This window comes from Galeopterus variegatus, unplaced genomic scaffold (genome assembly GCF_000696425.1).
Source record: "Galeopterus variegatus unplaced genomic scaffold, G_variegatus-3.0.2 Scaffold4574, whole genome shotgun sequence".
Lineage (NCBI taxonomy): Eukaryota > Metazoa > Chordata > Mammalia > Dermoptera > Cynocephalidae > Galeopterus > Galeopterus variegatus.
The window spans coordinates 74599-101382 of record NW_007730685.1 but is presented as its reverse complement, the minus strand read 5'-3'; the positions used below and the strand labels follow the sequence as shown (position 1 = coordinate 101382).

The window sequence follows — 26784 nt, the reverse complement described above, 5'->3', positions numbered from 1 at the left end:
GCGGCCGAAGGCGGGGCGGGGGTGGAGGCGGAGCCAGGGGTGGGGCGGGGGCCTGGAAGGCGGGGCCGACAGGGTGGGGTGAGGGGAATAGCGCCGCTCTCTTCTTGTGCGCCCCCCACCCTAACACAATAGAAACGGTTTGAAGGCGAGGCTCACCCACAGCCCTCGGGCATCTGGTCTCCCACCTCCTGCGGGCGCTGAGGCCCGGGTATCGCCCCCTGGTGGTGGCCTCACCACCCCATGCGTACTCCACTGGCTTACAGCCCGCCTTCCCCTTCCCTCTAACCCTAGGACCCCTCCGAGTTGTCTTCTGCGGGGGCCGTGCAAACCTGTCCTCTGGAGGTTTCCCTCTTGGAGGGCCCTCTGACCTATCCTCTAATTTGGGCCTCCCTTCTTGCGCTCCTGCCACCCTCCTGCTCTTGGCCTAGAGTGTGGAGAGCTGCAGTAGATGGAGACCAGGCGTTGGGGCAGCAGTGAACACAAGACAGGGTCTTGATTCCCAGCTCAAGGGCCTCCTGCTGCTTGGCTTTTCAACTTGAGATTGTGAGTGGGTGAGATGGGGTCAGGCCTGGAGAGGATGAACTAACAGCTTGACCTGAAGTGCACACAGAGAATGTTCTTTTTGTGGATAAATAAGCCACAACCATTTGCACCTGTTCACTCACCAAATCTTAGCTCTAACCCAGGTTCACCTCACGGACTGGGTCACTAGGACACCTGCCTTTCCCTCCAGCTCATCTTGAACGTCATCCTACTCCAAAACTCCCAGCGTACCCTCCTAGACAAATATCTTTTCCTTTCCAGGTTCAGGCATCTTACCCGGCAGCAATCTAGGAAACGCCCTCCAAGTCAACCTTCCAACTCCTTTAACTCAACTAAGATGGTTCTCCCTTACAAATTGAGGTCCTTCCTCCTTTCCTCCACCTATTAAAGTGAACCCAGCCAGCCTAGGGTTTGAAACCTGAGCTCTGGCCATGGACAAGCCTGGTCCTCCCTCTCTCATCCATGACAGTATTGATGTGGGCCCAAGAGAAGGACCAAAATGACAAGGACCACAGGAACATATGTGACTGACTGTTGCATGAGCCTAGGAGTCTGAACAGGATTCAAGTGGCACATTTAACTGAAGGGACCCTAGGAAAGGTCTTTCACCGCTCTTTCTGGATTTCCCAAAGCTCACAGTTTGGCACTTAATCATATACAATCTCATAGTTTGGACTGCTGTGTGTGGCTGCAGAATGCTAGACAGCAGGGCCCACATCACACTTCCACCTCTCCCCAAACACCTCTCTCAGCACTCTGCAAATAAGATGTATGTGTGTGTGTGTGTTGGCAGTGGGGGGTGGGGGGAAGTAGCTGGGGAGAAATGCTTACATTAAAAAAGTGTACGCATCATACCAGTCAGTTGCCAAAAAAAAAAAAAAAAAAAAAAAAAAAAAAAAAAAAAAAAAAAAAAAAAGGTGTACATGTGCTTTTATAAACTGTCCAGCTTTTCTTCTTTTTTTTTTTTTATTGTTCCTTCATCCTATCCTGAGTCGGTAATAGCCCTATTTTATAGATGGGAAAAGAGGCTCTAAGAAGTTAAGTAACTTGCCTTGAAATTCATTCTTGTATTTACAGAGAGGACAATCAAGACTGGAAAAGTCTGAGAAGGGGGAAGCAGGGTAAACCTGAAGGGGAAATACTGTTAGTAAAGGCAGAAATGTGCAAGTTTGTGCACAGACTTATGCTGGGGACATAGAGAGAAGGGAAGGGACATGAAAGAGGACACAGAGTTTGACTTGATGAAAGGGGAGGGTTCCTAGTGGGAAACAGAAGGGAAAATTTAGCTAGTAGTTTGGAAAAGACAAGGCGAAAAAGTCGTGAAAGAGTTGATGGATTGAGTAAGGAAGTCTGAGCTGGGAAGATAGCAAAGACATGACTAAGAAACAGGCTGGCCAATTAGCTCAGTTGGTCAGAGCATGGTTTTATAACACCAAGTCAAAGGTGTCAATCTCTGTAGTGGCCAGCTGCAAAAAAAAAAAAAATAAAAAATAATCTGCAGTCCTTGTGGGAAGGTGGGTTAGAGGTAATAGTGGGGGCAGGGCAGGAAAACTGTTAGCCCCACAGTACCAGACAGGAGAGAAATTAAACTGCTGGGGCCCAGTGGCCTTAAAGGCATAGCTCCCCAAGTTCTCATATAACTTGAAGTGCTGACTTCAGATACCTAATGAAGTAGCAAGTAGGCCAATGTGGTAGGTTCAGCATTTCACTCAACCTCACTCTGAGGCAAGACTTTCTTCTCTGAGGCATTCTGATGGCAGACTTAGAACCTCACACATTTTTAAATGAGCAAAATGTGTGATATCAATACCAAGTTCTAGTATGGCACTTGCTAAACTGTCGTTGGGCAGTTACTTCAGTACTTATGATAATATAGATTCAGACCACAATCCATTTCTCTCTGCAGTCCTACCACTTAAATCTCTGAACCTACTGAAGGTATCAGATGTGAAGGCAATTAATGCAACTTTCTATAGGAAACCCCTTTGACTGTTAATACTGTTTTCTGCAAATCAAGCTGATAAAATATGAATGATGGGAATACTGACAGTGCAAAAGAAGAGACTCAAAATCAAATCAAGAATTAATCCAGGGCTGGCCCGTGGCTCACTCGGTAGAGTGCGGTGCTGATAACACCAAGGCCCCGGGTTCGGATCCCATATAGGGATGGCCGGTTCGCTCACTGGCTGAGCGTGGTGCTGACAACACCAAGTCAAGGGTTAAGATCCCCTTACCGGTCATCTTTAAAAAAAAAAAAAAATTAGTCCAAACCTAGCCATAAATTTGTTCCCTGTGACACAGGCAGGTCATTCTTTGAGGCTGTTACTCATCCTTAAAGTCACTACCCTGGCTGCTTCACAGGGTGGCTGTGAGAAAGAAGATCCCATTTGGAAACGTGGAGTACTTCAGAACACAAACATGAGTTCTGTCTTTACTAGGCTATTTTCCCCAACTCCGCTGTAAGGAAGTGGCTGAGGGTAGTGCTGCTTGTCCTCAGTACCAATTCTCACCCACCTACACATCAGGGTTTGACTCTAGGCTTTACACAGAGCAGTTACTGTCACAGGGATCCTAGGTGAAAGAGTTGGGTATGAACCCTTGAAACTTGAGCAGAGGTTCCCTGAGGAAGAACTCTGGCCTAGTCAAGTTGTCCTGCTTTCTGTCCACTGTGGCGGCATTTCTGTTCCTGCTTTGTCATCTCCACCTCTGGTTTGCCCAGCACTTTCCATTTAGGTGCCATATCTTTTATTTTGGCCACATATATAGCTGAGATGCTTCTTCAGTAGGGACTGTCACCAGTGCAGCAATACTATAGTCTTACTGTTCCACTGTGCCTCAAAAGCCTGTTTTGCCTGTTACGTTTTCCTCCCAGCCAGTTGTCTTGGAGTCAGACACAAAGCTAGGCCTTCTGGTTTGCCCTCTTGACTCCAGCCTAGGGAATGGTTGGTTAGTAAGGAAAAGCAAGTGTCAAGACATGTCCACAAATGCTGGAAAACCACCACCCATCAGTTTTTTTAGTTTTAGCATGCAGGGTTTTAAAAGTAAAAAACCTATTATTATTTTTTTATTGTTGTTTTTTACCAGCAAAAAGAGAGCTGGAAAGAGAAGCCTCTGAAGCTCTTTGTGTCTGCTGGCATGGTTCTGGAACTCGAGGCCTCTAGCAACAATGCCTAGCTCTGCTATGAGCTCCTAAGAAGTTTCTCCTATGAGGAGGTGTCAACCCCCAGGTGGCGTACCCAGACCCACATCTGCCTGGCATGTTGGAGATGGTCCTGAGCCCTGCCTCTGCATTATATGGCTTCCCCTTTCTTGGCCCAAGGCTCTAGAACAAGGTAGCCAGGTGAAGGGTATTCTTTTCCACTCCTTTTGCCCAACAACAAAGAGTATTTTAACCTGGATACTAGCAGGTAAGATTCATGAGAGTGCTGTTTGTGTTGTTCACCAATGAATCCTCACTGAGTCCTAGAAATGTAGTAGGCACTCAATAATTGTTGAATGAACACAGCAAGTGAGGTACGAATAAGGTTACTGAATTCCTGGCTGAAAAATACACAGCATATTATTAACTGGGTTACATAAAAGTGAACTGTATATAGCGGTGGCTTTATGTCTTCCAGAAACAGGAGACATCAAGCTAGAAACCTAGAGAACCCAAAACAAGAGAAAGGAAGGAAGAAATCAGTTTAAAAAGTAGGGGATGGGGCAGGGGAAGAAATAGGGTATTGAAAATACTTGATCACCCCCACTCCCAAACAAATATTACCAAACACAAGTTCAAACTGAGAAAAAGCAGTTTTAATAACACACACACATTCATAGGACTTTAAACAAGATGTAGTATAAAATCTTAAAAAAAAATAAAAGGAAAGAAAAAGGAAATCTGCATTTACTGCCTAAGAGCTGATGGATTAACTGGCTGACAGGACTGCCCAGGGAAAACAAATGCACAAATAATGAGGTGCACCAACACTGTTAATGAGTAAGAAACAATCACAGATCATGCTAACTGCTCTACATGCCCTCCACCAGTACCCTACTCTTGACTTCTTAAAAACTAGGACAGTCATCCCCTAATTCTCCAACTCAGTTGCTTGTTTTAATGGGTAACCTCTTAAAATTTTTATTTTTTTAATTTAAAAATTACTCTTGGTTTAAAGACTCCACACATTATTACTGGCCAGTCTCCACCAACTATATTTGTTTTGATAAAAATAAAAATGCAGGGCCGGCCCGGTGGCGCACTGCTACAGCGCGCTGCTTGGGAAGCGCGTCGGCGCTCCCGCCGAGGGTTCGGATCCCACATACAGACCGGTTCCCGCTCACTAACTGAGCGAGGTGCAGGGAGCAGCGCCGAGGGTTGCGATCCCGTTGCCGGTCCCGGGCCGGTACGGGTGCGACACTGAGGGTTGCGATCCGTTGCCGGTCATGAAAAAAGACAAAAAGGAAAAAAAAAATTCAAATGTTCCAACTGAGCCTGGATGACAACATGCCATTTTCTGTCTTTTACATCTGGGGAGATTTTTGGTAAGTCAAAAGCAAGCTACTAACCCTTCAAAACAGAAACAAGATGCTAACTTTCCAAAAGGTGGCAAAGGCACCACTGCCATCAGGAGATAGAAAATGTACAAATACTCTTTACTGCGACATAGATGCGTTTTGTGCATGGAGAGTCTCTTCACTTAACATGATATAACTAATAGAATTATATTTTCAGATAACAAGAAAAGCGTTTTAGAAAAGGCAAACAGTTACACACAAAAGCATAAACACAAGTACCTTAATTTTCAGCTTGCAATAAGGGTAATAAGTTTGACATACATATCCAGAAAATTAGACAAGGTGATTTTTGGCACAGTAATATTGCCAAACACACCACCACTCAGTGCAAGCTTTGTTTGCCAAGCCTCAAAAGTGACCCGACATTTTCTGTGCAATGAACATTTTCTCCCTCTCTACCATCCCATTCATTGGGCAACAATAGCAGGAGGGAGACAAAGCATGGGGACTTAAGAGGGAGAAGGAAAATACTTGATTTGGGAGAAAAACCATGGGCTACTTGTGCTAAAAGAGAATCACAACATTTTTATGAGAATGCAAATACTGACTGGACTATGACCTGGAGACTGAAGACCTCTACCAGAGTCATAAATACAAGGGCCTAAACTGACGTCTGGCAATTTATTTTATAGGGACAGATTAAGTATTTTTCTTTAATGGAGAAAGATAATTAAAAATAGAGACTTTTCTTATTGGAACTGTTAAATAAAAATGTATCAAAGTGGTTTTAAACTTGATGGGCAGTTATTTGTTGAAACTGCAATACAAAAGGGTCACTTAAAAAAAAACCTGAATAACCCACTTGTCCCCCCGTCAATGTACACAATTAGAAAATATTTACACACTGTAATTACAAGCAATATAAGCAGTATTTTATACTTTGAGATTTTGTACACTTTACACAATGCAAAATGAGAAAAATATGAACACTTATAAAATTACACACAAATAATGTATCTACAAAATGTTAAATTACAGAGTGAGAATCCCCATTATTGGGCAGATAGATGCCAGAGTTTCAAGCTTCTGTCAAATATAACTCTTTGAATCTCTCTCTTTAACCATAAGTGGCATTTTGTAACAATACCCTTGAGAGGTAGTATCAAGATAATATTCTTACCAGTAAACTCAACAAAGAATAAAACTTTTGTTGGTCTGACTCTTGGAGCCTCATTCAGACTGGATTCCTGGAAACTGAATTTATTTAGTCTTCCCTATAAAATCTCTAACTGCCCAGTGCTTGATGTGAGCTAAAAAACTGATGCTATGTTAAATGATAAATTTAAGATAAAATGCCTTTTACTCCTAAGCCTCAATTTAGAGGTAGAAAGTTATTTTTCAAAATTTATTTTCTCCTTTCTCAAACCATAAATATCAAGTTCAGTTCCCTTCCCCTCCATAGTTTTTCCCCCCACAATCGGAGACACTAGAGTGCTCAGGAGAGCAGATTACCCAAGCCAATACTGAAAGAACAAAAAAAAGTTGGCATTGTCTTTCAGGAAGTAAACCATCCTAAAAAGGACACTCAGTCAACAAAAGAATCTTTCAGTTAGCTATTAAGAGTCTGTTAACCACCAAAGGCTTCAAAGGGCCCTTGTGCTTAAACCAGCATGTGCACTTCTACTATCCTTCCACCATTTAAAGCAAAGGATGGCTTTCCAGTGTTTCAGAATTTAGAGCAGCTGTGGTTTTCAAGTGCAACAACTTCAAGATACAAGCACATGAGTGTGTGCATGTGCACACATGTATGTGTGCACTCATGCATGAGCACACAGTGTCCCAAAGAATAAACACCATCTGGGTCTTGGCCAAAGTTATATATAATTATGGAAACAAAGTTTTTGGAAACTTGTCCAGATCTTTAAGTTTTTACAATATAGACTTCTGTAATATGTTTACTAAGGGCCAGAATTCTACAATTTAGCCAAAATTCTACGATTTAACTAGTATTTTAAAACATATATGCATTTAAAAGAAATCCAAAACAAACTGCATTTCAACATTTTGGCATAAAAACAGAGCCACTACTTTGCAGCTTAACCTCTTCCCCTTAAGGAGACCTGACAACATACCAAACTTCTGTTTCTCAACTGTTTAAATGTATTTTAAAAATCTAACAGATTTATAATCTTGAACAGTGAAAGAAAATGCATGGATTGAAACCTCCCTGTGGTTTATAGGAGTCACAGAAGAGATTTATGCTTTTTATTACTAAACTCACTTCTAAGCTTTCCCTTTGCATCCTAAAATAACCAAAAGGGAAAATTAAACACAACTGGAATGTGGTCTTGGTTTCCACGTCCAATTCAAGCTGGTCCAAACTCTTTCCTTACGCATTTCCTGTGATTATCTAAGTGCCACAAATACTATCTAAAGATAATTGGCTCACAATTTAATAAGAGGAGTTAATGGGGGCAGGTTAGATGTGTAACTATTAGGGGTTTCTACCCCTCCCTTCTTTCTATAGTACTCTGCTTGTTTAAAAAGTCAATTGTCGGGCCGGCCTGGTGGTGCACTGGATAAGTGCGCCGCTTGGGAAGCGCGGAGGCGCTCCCGCCTGAGGGTTCGGATCCCACACACAGACCGGTTCTCGCTCACTGGCTGAGCGAGGCGCGGGAGCAACACCGAGGGTTGCAATCCCGTTGCCGGTCCCCGGCCCGGTACGGGGGCAACACTGAGGGTTGTGATCCATTGCCGGACACGGAAAAAAGACAAAAAGACAAAAAAAAAAAAAAAAAAAAAAAAAAAAAAAAAAAAGTCAATTGTCTTAACAGCTAAGCAGATTACATTTCATATCTCCTTCCGAAAGGCAATTTTTTCATTACCAGCTTCATACTAGACATTCAAGCGGCACATTCACTGTATACTTTCTTAGTATTCCATTGGCTTTTGTAGTATTCCACTCTTCTAGAAAAGATTCTTATTGAATTTTTCTTGGTTCATATTTTTGCTGCTGCAACTCCTGTTAAGAATCTGGTACCCAGAAGTCATGAAGCTGCCCCTAGAAAAGGGAAGAGGAAAAAACAAGATAAACTTAATTATATTATAAACCAATCCTTATAAAATTACTAACCTAATCAGAAAATGGGCTTTAATAATGAAAGCAATAAAATCTTTATATTGTACATTTCTCTGAAAATTTATGGTAATCAGATTCAAATTTCACATCTTGTGGTCTAACAATAAAAAAAGTATAAAATAAGAACAGGATGTTTTTCTCACCATCACATACACGGAGAGACATATTTAAGGAGATTAAGTAATATGTTAAGATAATTAATGTAAAGTTTTGCTTTTAAATTCTTTTCTGTTTTAATGCCATATCAACACAGATGGCCAGACTAAAAAAAAATCTAATGATGTTAGAAACTACAACAACAACAAAAGATAAGATTTTTCAAAGACTTCTCTAAAAGGGCATGCATATCTTTTTTTTTTTCCTTTTTGTCTTTTTTCGTGACCGGTAATGGGATCGCAACCCTCAGTGTTGCGCCCGCACCGCGCTCAACCAGTGAGCGGACCAGTCTCTATATGGGATCCGAACCCTCGGCGGGAGCGCCAGCATGCTCCCAAGCGCCGCACTCTACCAAGTGCGCCACCGGGCCGACCCCAAGGGCATGCATATCTTAATGGTCACCAAAAGCAAGAGTCAAAATGTCACAACATAGTGAGATTGCTTTTCCTAGTTAATATTCAGCATTCCTGTTATTTTGATATAAAATATAAGCAACTTCTGGGCAATGGCTACTGAAAGTTTAGTTCCTGGACCAGCAGCATTGGCGTCAATCTGAGAACTTCTTAGAAATGCAGCATATCTAAGGTTCCACCCCAGACCTAATGAATCATAATCCACATTTTGGCAAGTTCCTACTGGATTCCTATGTGTATTAAAATTTGAGAAGCATCATTTTAAACAATCCTACATCAGTTAATTTGTAAATAATCAGGCTGGCAAACTTATTAGCAGGTGTTAAAAAAAAAAATGCCCCTCTTAAGCAAAGGCTCCTTAGATATGACATCAAAAGTATATGTGACAAAACAAAAAAATAGATAAACTGGACTCCATTACAATAAAAAATTTGTGTGTTACAAATTATACCATCAAGACAATGAAAAGACAACATACAGGATGGGAAAAAATATTTGCAAATTATATTTTTAATAAGGGACTTGTATCTAGAGCATATGAAAAATTCTTACAGCTTAATAATAAAAAGATAAATAACCCAATTTAAAAACAGGCAAAGGATCTGAATAGACATTTCTCCAAAGATGCTATACAAATGGCCAATAAGCACATGAGAAGATGCTCAACATCATTAGTCACTAGGGAAATGCAAATTAAAACCACAATAAGATTCTACTTCCTACTTCCTACTATGGCTTTAGCCAAAAAGACAGACAATAACAAGCTTTGGCAAGAATGTGGAGAAATCACAAACCGCATACATTCTGGTTGGAATGTAAAATGGTGCAGCCACTTTAGAAAACTGTCTGGCAGTTCCTCAAAACATTTAACATAGAATTACCATATGACTCAGCAATTCCACTCCCAGGTACATGCTTGAGATGCTTTCATTTGAAAACATATCGTATTCACACAAAAATCTGATTACAAATGTTCATGGAAGCATTATTTGTAATACCCAGAAAGTGGAAATAACCCAAATGTCCATCTAATAAGTGGATAAGTAAAATGTGATATATCCATACAATGCAATATTATTTGGCAACAGAAAGACACAACATGGATTCATTCACTTATTATGTTAAGTTAAAGAAGCCAGTCACAAAGCCCACATAGTGTATCTCATTTATAGGAAATGTCCAGAATAGGCAAATGTATACAGACAGAAAGTAGATTAGTGTTTGCCTAGGGCTTTGGGGGGAATGAAGAGGGGAATGAGAGTGGTAGAGGAATTGGGTGTGACTGCTAATGGGTATGGGATCTCTACTCTGTAAATAGACTAAAAACACTGCATTCTGTGAGTGAAATGTATGGTATGTGAATCGTATCTTGATAGAGCTGTTAAAAAAAATGTTCCTCACTGAATAACTTCCATTAGATGCAACGTAACATTTTAAAATGGGCTCAACCACTTCCGGAAATAAATTACTAAATATAAAGCAAATAAAAACTAAAAGACATATACAAATCATGCGTTTTTAGTTTATCTTAAGTTAACTAGAAGCAAATGCTTGGTTATACTTTGTTTCAAACAGTATGAAAAGTACCATTTAGCAAAACTATTAAGAATAAATAACTGTTTACTAAAATGACACCTGAGTAGGCCGACAGTTCTGGATTATTTCCTGCCATTTTCCATGTATCCTGGCAACCAGGTCTTTCACCTTAAAAATAACAAAAAGAGGAAAAAGGATCAGATTAAAACATCTTCACCTACAATCAATTTAAGACTTGCTACAAAAGATCTGATAGCTGCAATAGGCCCATGCCCAACAACTCAATTTGACGTTTGTCAAGAAAGAGAAAAACTATTCATCTTTTGGAGGGGTTTTCTTTCTTTCTTTCTTTCTTTTTTTTTTTTAAAGATGACCAGTAAGGGGATCTTAACCCTTGACTTGGTGTTGTCAGCACCACACTCCCCCAAGTGAGCCAACCGGCCATCCCCTATACAGGGATCTGAACCCATGGCCTTGGTGTTATCAGCACCACACTCTCCCAAGTGAGCCATGGGCCAAACCTTGAAGGGGTTTTCAAATCATAGCAATTAATAAGACTTTCCTTTATCACCAAAATCTAAAATACTAAATGCTTAGAACTCAATTTTCCTGTTAGTTATTAAAGATCATCCAGAAAAACATATTCCTGCCTTCAAAGGAACTTTGACTTCTTGGCTTTTGAACAACCAAACAGAAAAGCCAAAGGATAGTCTGTGTTATAGAGTCCAAGGCTTTGGCTGTTCCTAGCCTTCCCATTGTGAATGCTCAATGCAACAAAAAAAGCTTGTCATTTATTTCCACATTATCAGAAGATACAAAGTTCACTGTTACTCCTCTCCATATTTTTCAAAGTACTATGAATCCTCTTTAAATACCTGGCATATTCCTCCATCTGTATGATTAGCAACTGTGACATTAAGATATGTATATTCTGGTTTTCATCTATGGCTCCTAGCTTGTTTTAATCTTCCACTGCCTTTCTGTCTAGAAGCTGGCCATAAAGAAATCCTCTGACCTATTATCTATCTAATTGTGGGCAATAAGACCCTCATTCGAGAAGGGGTCCTACCCCATACCCAGGAGGAAGGAATGCTACAGAGAGGCCAAGAAGAAACTGAACAGACAGGCCTTGCTGGGTCTCCCCACCAAGTCTGTTAGTGTTAGATCATCCCTTTCTTGTCCAATCACATTTCCACATGGTTGTCCATCCTTCAATCATGCCTATGTAATGAAGTTTTCATAAAAACCCAAGGGCACACTGCACCAGCCAGCTGCTACCCTCCCCCCCCAAACCAAAAACCCATGAGTACAGAGTTTAGGAAATTTCCAGATAGCTGAACACATGGAGGTTCCTGGAGGATGGTGCACCCAAGGAGGACATGGAAGCTCTGTGGCCTTTTTCCCATACCTTGCCCTATGCGTCTCTTCATCTGTATCCTTTGTAATATCTTTTATAATAAACTGGTAAATGTAAGTAAATGTTTGTCTGAGTTCTGTGAGCCGCTCAAGCAACTCTACTAAACACAAAAGGGGTGGGGGGTTTCTCAGGAACCCCAATTTATAGCCAGTTGGTCAGCAGGACAGATAAAACAATCTAGGGCTTGCATCTGGCATCTCAAGTGGGGGGCAGTCTTAGGGACTGAGCTATCAACTTGTGGGATCTGACACTGTCTCCAGGTAGATAGTGTCAGAATTGAATTAGAGTTCATCCAGCTGGTGTTCGCTAATTGCTTGCTTCCTTGCTTGCTGATGGGGAGAAATCCCCACACATTTGGTCACAGAAGTTGGCTTCTGTGATGATTATTGCTGAGTAAGAGTACGGGGGAAAAACACATCAGCGTGTTTTTTCCTAAAAGCAAGTCTCCGTGCAAAACTCAAACTTTACCACAAAAACAAAACTCTACCACTCTAGAGAGTCTCAGTTGTTGAACATAACTGCTTGATAAAAATGTCTTAAACAAGTCAGGAATTTTACAGCTACTTTAAGTTTATAAAGTAAATTGTGGGGCTGGCCAGACCTCAGTTGGTTAGAGGGTGGTGTTTTAACACCAAGGTCAAGGGTTCAGATCCCCTTACCAGCCAGCTGTAAAAAATAAATAAATAAATTAAATAAATGAATGAATGAATAATTAATTAAATAAATAAATTAATTAAATGAATGAATGAATAATTAAATAAATAAATAAAGTAGGGCTAGCCGGTAAGCTTAATTGGTTAGAGTGTTGCCTCATAATGCCAAGTGGCCAAAAGAAAAAAGAAAAAAATAATAAAAACAAAGTAAATTGCAACCTCTTCTTTTTTCTCCATCTATTCAGCAAATTAAGTTTTTCCAAAACAATCAACTTTTCAAACTAGAGGCTTTTGAAAAGACATGAGACTCATCTATTTCAGGAAGACCAGCCCCTGAAGCTATTTCCATAGACCACTCTGTCACTCTCCACCCTAAGTAAGAGAAACCCTGGCACCAATCCATGCTAGGCCCTTGGCTTTAAGGAACATAAACTCTGTGTGGTCCCCTTTAGCATGTCTGTCAGCAGCAGCCACTACCACCAAGTTCTACAGGCCAGTAACTCTTGTCAATGTTCAAAAGAATATACTTCTGAATCTAGGGTTTGCACTCTAAGGCACAGAACTATCCCCTATATGTATCTGAAAATCTGAAATCTGATACAACTTCATTAGTTGCTCATTTTTGTATTTAACTTAAATTTACTAAAATAAACACATAAACTAAATCCAAATGGGCACTGTTCAAATGACTAACCTTTGCGGCTAATTAATGTAAGATATAAAGTTACAAAGCTGAGACTTCACATTCAATGCCTATCCAAACACAAGAGGGAAAAAAGAATAAGCTTTAGGTTACAAAAGCTAAAAGATGAATTGGGAATTAAAAATCCTTAGAAGAAAGCTTTAAAAGAGTATTGTTTTAATTTTACGTTTCAGGAAAAACTGGCAAATTATTCTATTAATACTGAAGTTGGTTTCCTATCCCATACTCACATATTTGCCTTTTCTACTGTCTTTTGTTTTTTTTTTTTTTCTTTTTTAAGATGACTGGTAAGGGGATCTTAACCCTTGACTTGGTGTTGTCAGCACCACACTCTCCCAAGTGAGCTAACCGGCCATCCCCTATATGGGGATCCGAACCTGTGGCCTTGGTCTTATCAGCACCACAGTCTCCCAAGTGAGCCACAGGCCGGCCCTTCTACTGTCTTTGAGTATACAAAACCTTAAAAAAAAAAAAAAAAAAAAGCTTAGTAAGCTTACTGTAGAATCATTTCCATCCTTGAGCTCAGACTGGGTGACATAGGACCCAGAGATCTGAAGAGTCCTTCTTTTAACACATTCTTCAGTGGAATATTCAAAGAATAACAGCTAAATCTATTTCTTCTCTATGAATAAAACAAGTTTATACAAAACCTAAAAAAAAAAAAAAAAAAAAAGCTTAGTAAGCTTACTGTAGAATCATTTCCATCCTTGAGCTCAGACTGGGTGACATAGGACCCAGAGATCTGAAGAGTCCTTCTTTTAACACATTCTTCAGTGGAATATTCAAAGAATAACAGCTAAATCTATTTCTTCTCTATGAATAAAACAAGTTTTCAATCATAATAAAATTTCAAAACATATATTTATTTAAACAATGCTTCAATTCTTAAAGCTAACAAGCATAAAGGCTTTCATCTATACAATGGGAAAATACTAAGATGTTTCGTTAGTACTGAAAGTATTTTTTTCCTTTGGTGTCGCGAATTTCAGGATAGAAAGTGAAAAATGTATTTGCTTTGAGATTTTTCCTTTCACTTTCAATCTAGCTAGAAGTACTTAGCAGAAGTTGATTTCTGTCAGTAAAGGAGAAAGTCATATTTCCAATCTTACATGTTTTTTAAAGAGAGGCTTATATGCTTCTCTTCCTTAAATACTAATGTAACCAAGATTAAATAAAAAAAACTAATATGTAAGGAAAAAAACACTTACCTTAGTTCTGTAAAAAAGTCTTGCATCTTCCCTGATATCACATTTAACATGCTTTTCCAAAGCCCCACAGAGTAGCACAAAGTGTTTCTGTGCAAAACAAATGTAAAGGATGAAAACTCTGAAGCATTACAAATTAACAAAGAAGAGATTATGCAGTTAGAACAACTAAAGCATTTAAAAAATCTACTATTCCCCAATTAGCAATTTCTGATGTTAACCATCTAACATAGTACCAGTCATACCAGTGAAAGTAATCACTTCCACAACAATAAGATTATTAAGGTTTACTGCTAGTTAATTTTAAAAACATTAACAATAATAAAAGTTTTTTTGCTATGTATTAACTCACATTAATGAAAATAACCTCAGAGCTCAGACTAGGTGACGTAGTACTCAGACTACATTCTCTAATGGAATATTAAAATAACAGCTAACCTATTTTTATCTCTATAAACAACTAAGCTTTTATTAATAGAGGATCTTACTTCCTTGTTAGAAAAACTGTCTTACATTTTGGAAGCACATACTCTCAAATAGTCACTCTCATATACAGTTGTCCCATGATATCTGTGGAGGATTTGTTCAAGGACCCCCTCCCCAGATACCCAAATCCACAGATTATCAAATCCCTTTGTTAGTATATGCATAAATTATGGAGAAATTGATGGGAGGGGGCTGGATTGTACGAATCTTTCACTTTCTACCTTATACAGTTTCACAATAATCATTGTTTTTTAATCAGAAAAAACTAATTTAGAAAATGTCAAGACCATATAAGAACATTACAGAAGATGACTATATTAGTTTCCAATAGGGAGAGCAAACAGTTCTATGTACCACAGCATTTATAAAAACACATGAACTAGTCTTGTGTCCTTTTTATCATGCTTAGGAGATACTAAGTTTCAAAACAGGGATTTGAACAGCTAAAATATGAAACACAAGGAATTAAACAAGAATTTTCCTGGCACATCCAGACTAGCAACAGAGCCAGCCCAAAACCCAAGGGGGTCCTGGGAGATGGGGGCTAGGGGCCTTAGCCCCAACCCCACTGCACATCCAGGCCAGAAATGAAACCAGCTGATGCCAAGGATCCTGAGATGGTGGCTGGGTCAGCCCCACCCCCACCTGCAACCAGATCCTAGAATGTACTTATTAACCACGTGTTTCTTTGGGGTGTGTGACTTATTAGCTCATGTGCTTCACCAAATTTGTTTAGATTTTTCTAATTCATTTTTAAGAGTTCTTTTTGTAATAAGGATGGTAATCTTTGTGTTTTTTTTTTTTTAAAGTAGAGAGTAGAATAATGGTTATCCAGAGGCTGGGAAGGGTAGGGGTAGGAGGGAAGATTATGGGTGAACTATGACAAAACTATGCTATCTACCACAAGTGAATCATTGTGCAAAATATGCATGAATTAAAACAACATGTTGTACCCCACAAAAATAAATATAAAACTGAATTTTATTTTTTTGACGGTAAGGGGATCGCAACCCTCAGCACGGTATGGTCCGCACCAGGCTCAACCAGTGAGCGCACCGGCCATCCCTATATAGAATCCGAATACGCGGCCTCGGCGCTATCAGCGCCACACTCTCCTGAGTGAGCCATGGGGCCAGCCTTAAAAATGAATTTTAAAAAACCCAAATAAATAAGAACTTTTCCCAGGAATCTGAGAACAGAATAATTCAGAATAAAAATCTTAATATGGGGAGATAATTTAGAAACACATTTCTGAAGTAGCCTGACTTACCATCAATTTAATTTTTGAAGGCAAATGTTATTCATACAGAAAACAAAAAAGGTGGGTGGTAGAAAAGATGTGATGAAACCAGCTAAAAGCCGGCCTACATTGGTATCTTACAAATATACTGTTGCCAAATTATAATAGTTAATTTCCACTCCAACAAACAGAACTAACATTTGCTGACAAATAATTCTTGTCAATATGATATGGTTGCAAGGTTTCTATTACTCCCTTCTTTCCATTGTACACTGGGATTTCTGTAGCAAAACCAGTTAATTTTTCTTAAGTTTCTTTCTATATTAAGCATGCTCATTTACTCCATCAATAGTGACGTCTATTTAAAGACAACAAAAACACTAAACATTACCTACCCGTTGTGCAGAAGAAAAAGAATAAGAACAACTAACTTCACCGACTAAATGAAGAAGAATGTAGGTCAGGTAATATGCCTGTTAGAGAAATGATTAAAAATTAACACCCATGAATTAGCTAGCAAAGATATCATACCAGTTTACCCATTAGGAAAGTTGCCCAGGAGGGATAAAGGATTTGCTGAAGTTAACCCAGCAGATAAGTACGGAAAAACCAAGCATCTACACTAGGCTGTCTGATTTTTAACTCAAGTGCATTCTTTTTACCATCTCATGAGTGCCCTAGTAAAGGTCTACAAAAAAACCTCCCAGTATTAAACTACCAACAACCATCCTTTTACCTAAACTTTCAACTGTCAAGTTTACTGAAGAATTTGGTGACTGCGATAAAAAAAATTCACTTTAAAATTGTTTGCTAGAATGTACCTAGTCTCTAAATCCAAAAATGCCTATGCTATCAGTCTGTGGTTAGGAAATTGGTATGTTATGTTCATATGTACTCTTTGAGATCGTCTAGCCCTGGATACCTGCTTTTCAAGTTCTAAATGAAGACTGTCATCAATAGCGCCATTTGGTTGTTCAGCCCTTTTCTTCGAGATCATTTTCTTTAACAAATCAGAAGGCTTCATTTGCACAAGATAGCGATGTAGGACTGATATCTATCAAAAGAAAGAGGAGACATTGAGCAATACTAAGCAATAGAGTTGCTTTTTGTAGTGTGTCCTCTGTTCATTTTGCCTTCTCTAATTTTGTCCCTTTAGCTTTCTTTATAGTCCAATGATATCCATTTCCCCTTTACCTAAAAGTCATCAGTTGCTTAAAAAGGGATTTCAAGTTAAAGATTTAGTATTTATAATTTAAGGATAAATGCTTAGGAGGAGACCAAATGATATTAACAATAGAGGTCATAGGGAATGCTTTCTGAAATTATTTAAAAGGCAACAAAGTTGAATCTCACTGTGGATAGATGTCATTGAATTATGAAAAGTAGTATTACAAGAAGTTTGGGGGAAAATCAACTAGATTGTGTAATCTGAATACCAATTAATGAGTCTGAGGGTTAATTACTCATGTAGTTCTATTTTATATAAATGAAAAAAAAAGGAAAGGAAAAAAAAGGTAACAACAAACAAAAGTTAGGAGGCAGATGTTAGAAATCCTATCCCTGGATCTTTCTTTTTTTAAAATTTATTTTTAATTTAAAAAAATTTATTTTTAAATTTAAATTTGGGGGGTGGGGAGGCTTGAACATTCCCACCTGGATCTCTTTTGATGGCAGCAGTATTGCTGAAAAGATTGAGAGCTATTTGCTAACTATCCTGGTGACTCAAGAGTAGTCCCCATGTTTCTCGAATCAAATTTACCTCATTCCACTAAAGCAGAAATTAGCTCTCCCTATCAATCTCTCCATCCCACAGCACTCTGTGCATACTTCTATCACTGGTTCGTTTATTTTGTTTCAATCACAGATAATGTTCTCAAGAGCAGAGTCTCTAATCTAATTCATCTTTTTTTTTTTTTTTAACCCCTAGGACCTGGAGGAGTACCTTGTACTTCAATTGTAATTAGAACACAGGGACATCCAGATCAGGTTCTATGGTGAGTTTTCTTTCTTTCTTTCTTTTTTTTTAAAAGATGACCGATAAGGGGATCTTAATCCTTGACTTGGTGTTGTCAGCACCACACTTTCCGAAGTGAGTTAACCAGCCATCCCTATATAGGGATCCTAACCCGTGGCCTTGGTGTTACCAGCACCACACTCTCCCAAGTGAACCATGGGCCAGCCCTGATGGTGAGTTTTCAAATCCAACTAAGGGTAGCATCATCAGTGCTATCAATGTTTGTAAAAAGCCTTTATTCAGTACTTCTCAGAGTGGGACTTGCATAAGATGTTTTTTTTGTTGGTGTTGGGCTGGTACAGGGATTGAACTCTGGCTGGATCTTGGTGTTATCAGCACCATACTCTAACAACTGGGCTAACCGGCCAGATCCCACAGGACATATTCATACACACTCATATATAGACATAACATAGTCACTACTGAACAAGTACTGGAGGGCAACCACATTTAAGCTCTATGATCTAAAAAGACTAATACTAAAACAGGTACAAGATGCAATAATGTAAAATAGTTCTACATTTCTAATCTTGTGATAAAATTGCTAACCTTGATAAGATGAATTTAATAAATAATGTCATATTCATATAATAGCACATATAATTTCCCAGTAGTTAGTTTATACATTAATTTTTCTGATTGTCCACACCACCCTATGTGTTAGAAGGGTAATACCATCTCAATTTCACAGATGAAGAAACTGGATCTTTTTAGTTAAGTACCATACTAAAGATTACATGAATAGTATCATGCCTGAGAGTTGAGATCTAACCTCAGGACTTTTGACTTAGGATTCATTAATTTTCCCAAACCTCACTACTTCTCTCATTTATTAAAAACAAAAAATGTATTTATACCTGAAGATTATTGGCATTAGGGACATCTTCATGTTTCTCATCCAAAAGCTTTGAAATTATCACTAGACTGAGGCACTGCCTCAGTTGCCTGAAATTAGAATTTAAAGTATTTAGAATATATTTTAATCAATACTGCTTGAGAAGCAAATGAATGAGCAGTTCTTCTAATTCTAATTGAAAACATAGACAATGTTTCAAGAGGCTATACAAGAATGTATAAGATGTCAAAGAACAGTAAAATTTTCATGTAAAATATATGCACAAAAAGTTAGAAAGAGTTCCCTGAAGCTTGGTAAATCATTAAGAGCTTTTATCTTTTTTTTTTTTTTTTTGGTGGCTGGCTAGTACAGGGATCCAAACCCTTGACCTTTGTGTTATAACAAAGAGCCTTTAACTTTGACCCTGCTGATTTAGTGGTAGAAAATCTGTCTTACTGCTGGAATTTATTTTTACTAAAGTAAAAAAAATGCTAATTCATTTATTTTTATATTGTGAATTAAGTTATCAGATAAACTGAAATTAAAAATCAAGAATATTACAGAATGATCTAAACAAGAATCAGGATATCAGTGCCTTTTCCTACAATACAATATGTAATAAAAGACTATGATCTATCATTCAAAGAATAATGAATGGAATTAAAGCATTTCTTTAACATTATAAAATTTCTTAATGTTTAATTCTCACTTTCAATACCTTCCACGTGATGTCCAGTTAGGGACAAGCTGTACCAACCACAGAAGGTTGTGGGGATGACTGGAGAGTTCATTTATACCCAGACAGAGTTCAGGAACCTCAAGAAAAAGAACAGACAAGATTTCTTTTCAAACAGGACAGCAGAATTAAACATCCAACACACCACCTACATCCCTTCTTACCCTAATGGAAGCACTATTACAAAACAGAGCACTCATTTTTAGAAATAGCACAGCGTCTAGAACCTGCTAAAATGTACACAATACACAGATTCAATTTTATCTTAAACTATCTTAAACAGACCAAACAGCTACATTTATCAGAATTTCCCTTGGCTTTTATGTTTTGTGCTACATCATATCTCTATCTATATTTAAGCAGTCCTTCTTGGAAGAATAAAGTGCTATAAACACAAATGCCAGTTACCAAATGGGTATAATAAGAATTGCACAAGATCATATGTGTGCCTGATCTGTGATTTCTTGTACTTTAGAGATCTTATTCTAGTATTTTAAAAGCCTAACAATTGCTTCAAAATAATCTGATGAGTAGAGGAAGGAAGTATGGGGTGGGGTTAACAGATTAGACGAGAATGACTAAATCTTGATAATGGTTGAAACTGGGTGATAGGTGCTTAGGGGTACTTTACACTCTTCTCTCTACTGCACGTTTTAAGTTTTCCACTGAAAAAAGGTAAAAAATATAATTTTTAAAAAGGACTAACAAAAATTACCCATGTTCACCCTCCATATAGCTACAACTGTTCAACTCCAATTCCTGTTGTAAGTATGACTCAGTCTATCATTTCACTTCGGTCTCTTGCTCAAACGTCATTTCAGAAAGGCCTTCCCTGATTGCCTCATATGAAATAACATAGCATTCTTGCCTTGCTATCTCCTATACCTGTATTCTGCTTTATTTTAATTTGCCTCACTTAATTACAACCTGACATGATATTACAATCTACATTTACTTGTTTATTATCTAACCCTCTGACTAGGACAAAAACCCCATGAGGGCAAAGGCTTTTTGTTTTTCCACAGCTGAATTTCCAGCATCTATATTAATGCTTAGTCCACAGGAATTCTCCAATGAACATTTTTGTCAATAGCTGCAGTTTGAGAAAAGATTCAATTATCATGAAATAATACAGTTCCAGCAAACAGTCCCTTCCTCAGTTTATTTTTAATCTGCCAAAGATCTTAATAGAGCTTAGAAACAGAATTAATCCTGTATGCACTATGAAAGTCAAATTGTGATGCTGTACAAAAAAACAATACTGAAATTTTAAGTAATGTTACCTTTGTGTTCCAATCTCTGATGTTTTTCATCAGGTTTATCAGGAGGCTTTGAAGGTCAACTAGAGGAATCTGTTTCAGCTGTTTTTCCAAACTCATTTTAAACAACATTAAAATCAGCAACATTATTTCACGATCCTGGTAACCTTCTGGATGTATAGATGTACATAAGCCTAGAAACTTTTTAACACAAATGCACAGACAGAACAACTTTAGGAGATATATTTTGCTTGAAGAATTTTAAATATAAAATCTTTTTGACAAAAGATGCAATGGAACTACAAAGAAAACAAGTATCAGATGTCTATAACAAGGAAGGCAAGAAATACTCATGTTAAAAGTTGAATTAAGTAATATTTTCTTCATTTTTCATTTTTAAGATTTTCTTGTTTAGTATCATTGATTTGATTCAGCCACTAAAAATGTTTTCACACTATTATTGTCTTGTTTTTGTTTTTTACTTTGGTTTTTTTTTGATGTTTTTTGTCTTTTGTTCTTCTTTTATATTATTAATTCTTGATCACTAAGTTAAAATTGTTAAGTAATGCTTTTTTCCTTCATACATTCTAATTCTAAAAAATTATTGGTTTCAAAGCTATTTTAATGACATAACTGAGTAAAGTTCCCTTTTACTCCTAATATTAAAACAAAAATAAAAACAGCAAAAATAAATTTTGATACAAACATTATTGCTAAGAAATTTCAGACTGGTAAAAATCACCTGGTAAGAAACAAGTGATTTTTTAAAAAAACCATTAACCACAAAACTAAATGATTCTAGCTCTATGCTAAAGACATACAGAAAAGTTTCTTCCTACCTTAACCACATTTAAAATGTTGGTTTCAGGAAGACTTGAAAAAACTGGCTTATAGGATAAATCTTCACTTCCTTTTCCCCCAGATGTCTGTGTTTCAGAACTATTGAGAAGTGAACAAAACGATGTGAAATTAGGCACAAAATAATTACTTTAAGACATACTGAAGAATAACTTTTTTGGCGGCTGGCTGGTAAGGGGATCCAAACCCTCGACTTGGCATTATAACACCACGCTCTAACCAACTGAGCTAACCGGCCAGCCCCCAACAACTACTTTTTAAAAGACATTTTGTTGAGGTATAATTGACACACAATAAAAAGAATGTACCGATTTTAAGTTTTGATAAGCATATATACTAATGTAACCACTATCTGAATCAAGAAATAGAACACTTCCATTACTCCCGAAAGTCCCTTAATGCCAGATCTGAGTCAATCTCCTGTCCCTGACTCTATGCATTAGTTTTTCCTTGAACGAGATACTTTTTATAAGGTACAGTCATCACTTGGTATCTGTGGGGAATGGTTCCAGAACCACCGTGGATTTTGGTATCCGAGGATGCTCAAGTCCCTTATATAAAATGGCACTGTATTTGCATATAACCTATGCAATCCTCTCATATACTTTAAATCATCTTTAGATTACTTATAATGCTTTGTACAATGTACATGCTATGTAAATATTTGTTATACTGTATTTTTTGTTTTATTTTTTATTGTTGTATTGCTACTTTTTTTCCCTGAATATTTCTGGTCCTCAGTTGGCTGAATCTTCAGACATGTAACCTGCAGATACGAAGCGCCAACTGTACTATCCTCATTGCTTTTGGTGTTAGAAAGTGATGTAGAAGGGGGCTCTGACTACAAAGAACTCAAAATAGTTAAAGTCTTCATGAGTGGCTTAATGAAACTGCTGTAGCAGGCTGGGCATTTAGGTCAGTTAGTTAGAGCATGGTGCTCATTAACACCAAGATCCAGGGTTTAATCCCTGTACTGGACAGCCACCAATAACAAAAGAAACTGCTGTAACAAAATAAAGAAACAATTCTAAGCACTCCAATTCCGGTTGAGGTCACCAGTGAAGGCCATGGAAGAGAAGATACATGAACTTGGCTTTCAAAAGACAGATGATATTTTTGTTTAGTTTTTTGGAAAAAAAAATATTCATATATATTAAAAAAACCCCATCAAAACATGTCAAGGTACAGTATGCTGTGAACTGCCCTCCCAGTCTGGCCTTTCAGCCACCCATTTCCTCTCCCCACAGACAATTACTACTAGTCTCAGTCCTTCCTTCTACAGGCATTTTATGTATAAACAAACAAATATATGAAGAGTATACGTTTTCCTGTGGTGTAATAAGAAATATATTTGGTATTTGTCCCTGATTCCTGGCTGCGGTCCTAAAACTCTTGGTGTTTCTGAGTGATAAGGGTAATAAGAACAAACCTCTTTTGTTACTCACAATAAGTCCCTTTCAACCATACTTGAGTTTATGCTAAGAAGATGACTACAAGGACGGTGGCTGGTTGCCAGAGTAACCAACATGTGATTGGAGGGTTCAAACTTTCAGTACCACCCGGAGGGACTAGAGATTGAGTTAATCATCAAGGCAATGCTTTTATCAATCATTCCTGTATAATGGAACCTCCAAAAAAAGCCATTTGGAGAGCTTCATGGTTTGTGAACACATCAAGATGTTGGGAGGGTGGTGCACCCCAGAGAGGGCATGGGAGACCATGTACTCCCATCCGCACACCTTGCCCTATTTATCTCTTTCATTTGGCTGTTCGTGAGTTGTATCCTTTACAATAAGCCAGTAATAGTAAGCAAATTTTTCCTGAGTTCTGTGAGCCATCCTAGCAAATTATCATACCTGAAGAGGAAGTTGTGGGAACTCCCAATTTATAGCTGATTGATCAGAAATTTTGGAGGCCTGGACTTGTGACTGGCATATGAAGTGGTGGCAGTCTTGTGGGACTGAACCCTTAACCAGTGAGGTCTGCACCAACTCTGGGTAGTTAGTGCCAGAACTAAATTGAATTGTAGGACATCTAGTTGGTATCCACATAGAACTGAAGAATTATAATGTGTGGAAAATCCATACGTTTGGTGTCAAAAGTGTTGTGAGTGTAGCTGGTATTTTAAATGTTTATATTATGCAGAAGTATATGGTAACTTTTAAAATATATATGTCGAAGAGCATTTTAGTAATATTTGGGGAAAATAATTAGGGTTTTGGGATGGCTGGGCAAGCATTATTTCTCCTATATAAAGTGTTAGAATATAGTCTCTGAGCATTTGCTATCCAACACATTTTCAGACATAAATTACATCTGAGTAACAAAGGATGCTGTATAGGGTGGAAGGAGAACTGGAGAAATGGAGAGTTTGGTTTTGGACACGCCAAGTTATAAGAATTTGCATTTTTTTCAGAAGTGAACTTGAATATATTCTCATAATGTTTAAGAACCGTTTTTACTTCCTTTTCTGTGATCAGTCTATTCATTTCCTTTGCTAATTTTTCTAACAGGTTTATTGATCTTTTTCTTATTGACTTGAAAATAAGACTTACACATACGCACATTTTTGCTCCTCCTCCAATTTGAGGTTTTTCTCTGATTTTGTTTACAATGATTATTTTGCCTTTTTTGGTGGCTGGTTGGTATGGGGATCCGAACTCTTGACCTTGGTGTTTTAACACTTCGCTCTAACCAGCTGAGCAAACCAGCCAGCCCTACAATGATTACTGTCACGCGGATTAAAAAAATATGGTCAAATAAGTTAATATTTCCTTTTATGGCTTCTGGGTGTTACTTTATATATAAAACCATCTTCCCTTCTTCCAGGATTAAAAAAAAAAACTCTTCCAGTTTCTTCTATTAATGCTTTCTTTCATTGTATAAATTGATCGAAGATATAAATGTGTAAGTTTGAGGTATAAATCCAAAATGTTTTACCAGATGGCTACATGGTTTTCCAGCTACTGGGTAATACCAGATACTGAATAGCTCACTCTTTCCTCATTTTTTGAAATGGCTACCTTTAGCATATATTAAATACCTATATGTATTTGGGTCTATTTCGGACTTCTTTATTTTGTTCCAGTGATGGAGCTTTGGACCATACTGTTTTATTATCTGCTGATTCTAGTCCTACCTCATTACTTCCCTGGATATTCTTTTTTTTTTCTAAAAAAAGACAACTGGTAAGGGGATCTTAACCCTTGACTTGGTGTTGTCATCAACACACTCTCCCGAGTGAGCTAACTGGCTGCCCCTATACTTGTAGTCTCCTCCAGTATGTGACAATTCCTCAGTCTTTCCTTGTTTTTCATGACCTTGACACTTTTGAAGAGTATTGACCTTTCAAAAAAAGTTATCTTGTAGACTAGGGATCAGCCAGCTTTTTCAAAATATCAAAGGCCAGGTAGTAAATATTTTTGGCTTTGCAGGCCATGTGGTCTCTGTTGCAACTACTTTACTGTTGCAAGCAGCCTTAGACCATACGAAAATGAATGATCATGGCTGTGTTCCAGTATCACTCATTTATGAAGATAGGCAGAGGTTCAGATTTGGTCCTCAGGTTGCAGTTTGCCAACCCCTGTTGTAAAAGATTCTTGGATTTGAATTTGCCTGATGTGTTCTGATGACTAGGTTGAGATTTATTTATTTATTTTTTTTGTCTTTTTTTGTCTTTTTCCGTGTCTGGCAACAGATCACAACCCTCAGTGTTGCCCCCTTACCGGACCGGGGACCGGCAACGGGATCGCAACCCTCGGTGTTGCCCCCGCGCCTCGCTCAGCCAGTGAGCGGGAACCGGTCTGTATGTGGGATCCGAACCCTCGGGCAGGAGCGCCACCGCGCTTCCCAAGCGGCGCACTTATCCAGTGCGCCACCGGGCCGGCCCCTCTTCCTTTATTTTTTAACTATTGGAAAGGAAGTCTTTTCTTCTATCTATCTTTTAACTAGTTATAGTTCAGATATCTGAGGGTTACTGATTTATCTTTAAATTTGTACCCTGGCACCCATACCAAATTCTCTTACTTTTTGTCATAGTTTTTCAGTTGACTCTTAGGCTTCTATGTGTAGATTAAATCACTTCTGCAAATAACCAATTTTCACCAACTCCTTTCCAATTTTTATATCTTATTTTCTTCTCTTGTCTAACTGCTTTTGACCAATACCTCCAAAACAATGTTAAATAACAGTGGGCAGTTTTTTTTTTTTTTAGTTGTTATAGAAATGTTTCTATCATTTCCCTGATAAACATGATGATGGCTTTTAGATTAAGACAGATGTTAAGAATGATGTAATTCAAGATTGATCTCAACTTTGAGAAATTAAAAAAAAAAAATCAAGAATGAATACTGAATTTATTAAATTAATATTAACTGTTATTATATGTAAGTTGTCTAAAATGATGTTTTTGGAGTTAATTATGAAAAGAAAACTTACACTAGACTGTCTTCATTAAAGTCCGGCTGAAGATTCTCCAGAGGAAATAAAGATCTAAAATCAATTCCCATATTGAAAAACACAGCTGCTATATCAGACAATGACGGGATCCAGGGCCAAACCGGTGAGTCACTGAAGGTATCTAGTAACATAAAACATTATATTATTCCAAATCGTGGTCTATAAACCTACATTTGCAAGGTGATAGTCTGCATGTGAAACATGATTACAATGATTTTATAGAAATGACAGCTGCTAATGATATGCTAACATATAGTTAAGTTATAGAATGATCATAAAAATTATAGATTTCCAAATAAATGTGAAGGAAATGACATTCATGAAGAAAATATCTGAGAGCGATGGATAAAAGGGTATAACTCAGAAGGAATAATACATTTTTTTTTTTTTTTTTTTTTTCTTTTGTCTTTTTTCCGTGTCCTGGCAACGGATTGCAACCCTCAGTGTTGCCCCCGCACCGGACCGGGGACCGGCAACGGGATCGCAAACCTCGGCGTTGCCCCCGCGCCTCGCTCAGCCAGTGAGCGGGAACCGGTCTGCATATGGGATCCGAACCCTCGGACGGGAGCGCCGCCGCGCTTCCCAAGCGGCGCACCATCCAGTGCGCCACCGGGCCGGCCCGGAATAATACATTTT

General features: G+C 38.2%; 1 protein-coding gene across 3 annotated transcripts in view; it reads right to left on the bottom strand.

The window, feature by feature from the left end:
- Positions 1 to 7847: 7847 nt before the first annotated feature.
- FAM178A (family with sequence similarity 178, member A) overlaps positions 7848 to 26784 on the bottom strand; it is a 41438-nt gene continuing 22501 nt past the window's right edge. For all 3 annotated transcript variants that reach the window (XM_008587854.1, XM_008587855.1, XM_008587856.1), the window contains 10 exons: positions 26128 to 26269; positions 21672 to 21771; positions 20857 to 21033; positions 19556 to 19653; positions 18860 to 18947; positions 16911 to 17042; positions 16384 to 16461; positions 14266 to 14352; positions 10384 to 10452; positions 7848 to 8101 (listed from right to left, as the gene is read on the bottom strand). In XM_008587854.1, coding sequence (XP_008586076.1) covers positions 8066 to 8101; positions 10384 to 10452; positions 14266 to 14352; positions 16384 to 16461; positions 16911 to 17042; positions 18860 to 18947; positions 19556 to 19653; positions 20857 to 21033; positions 21672 to 21771; positions 26128 to 26269 — 1007 coding nt within the window. In that variant the 3' untranslated portion in view covers positions 7848 to 8065. The remainder of the gene's footprint in view (positions 8102 to 10383; positions 10453 to 14265; positions 14353 to 16383; positions 16462 to 16910; positions 17043 to 18859; positions 18948 to 19555; positions 19654 to 20856; positions 21034 to 21671; positions 21772 to 26127; positions 26270 to 26784) is intronic.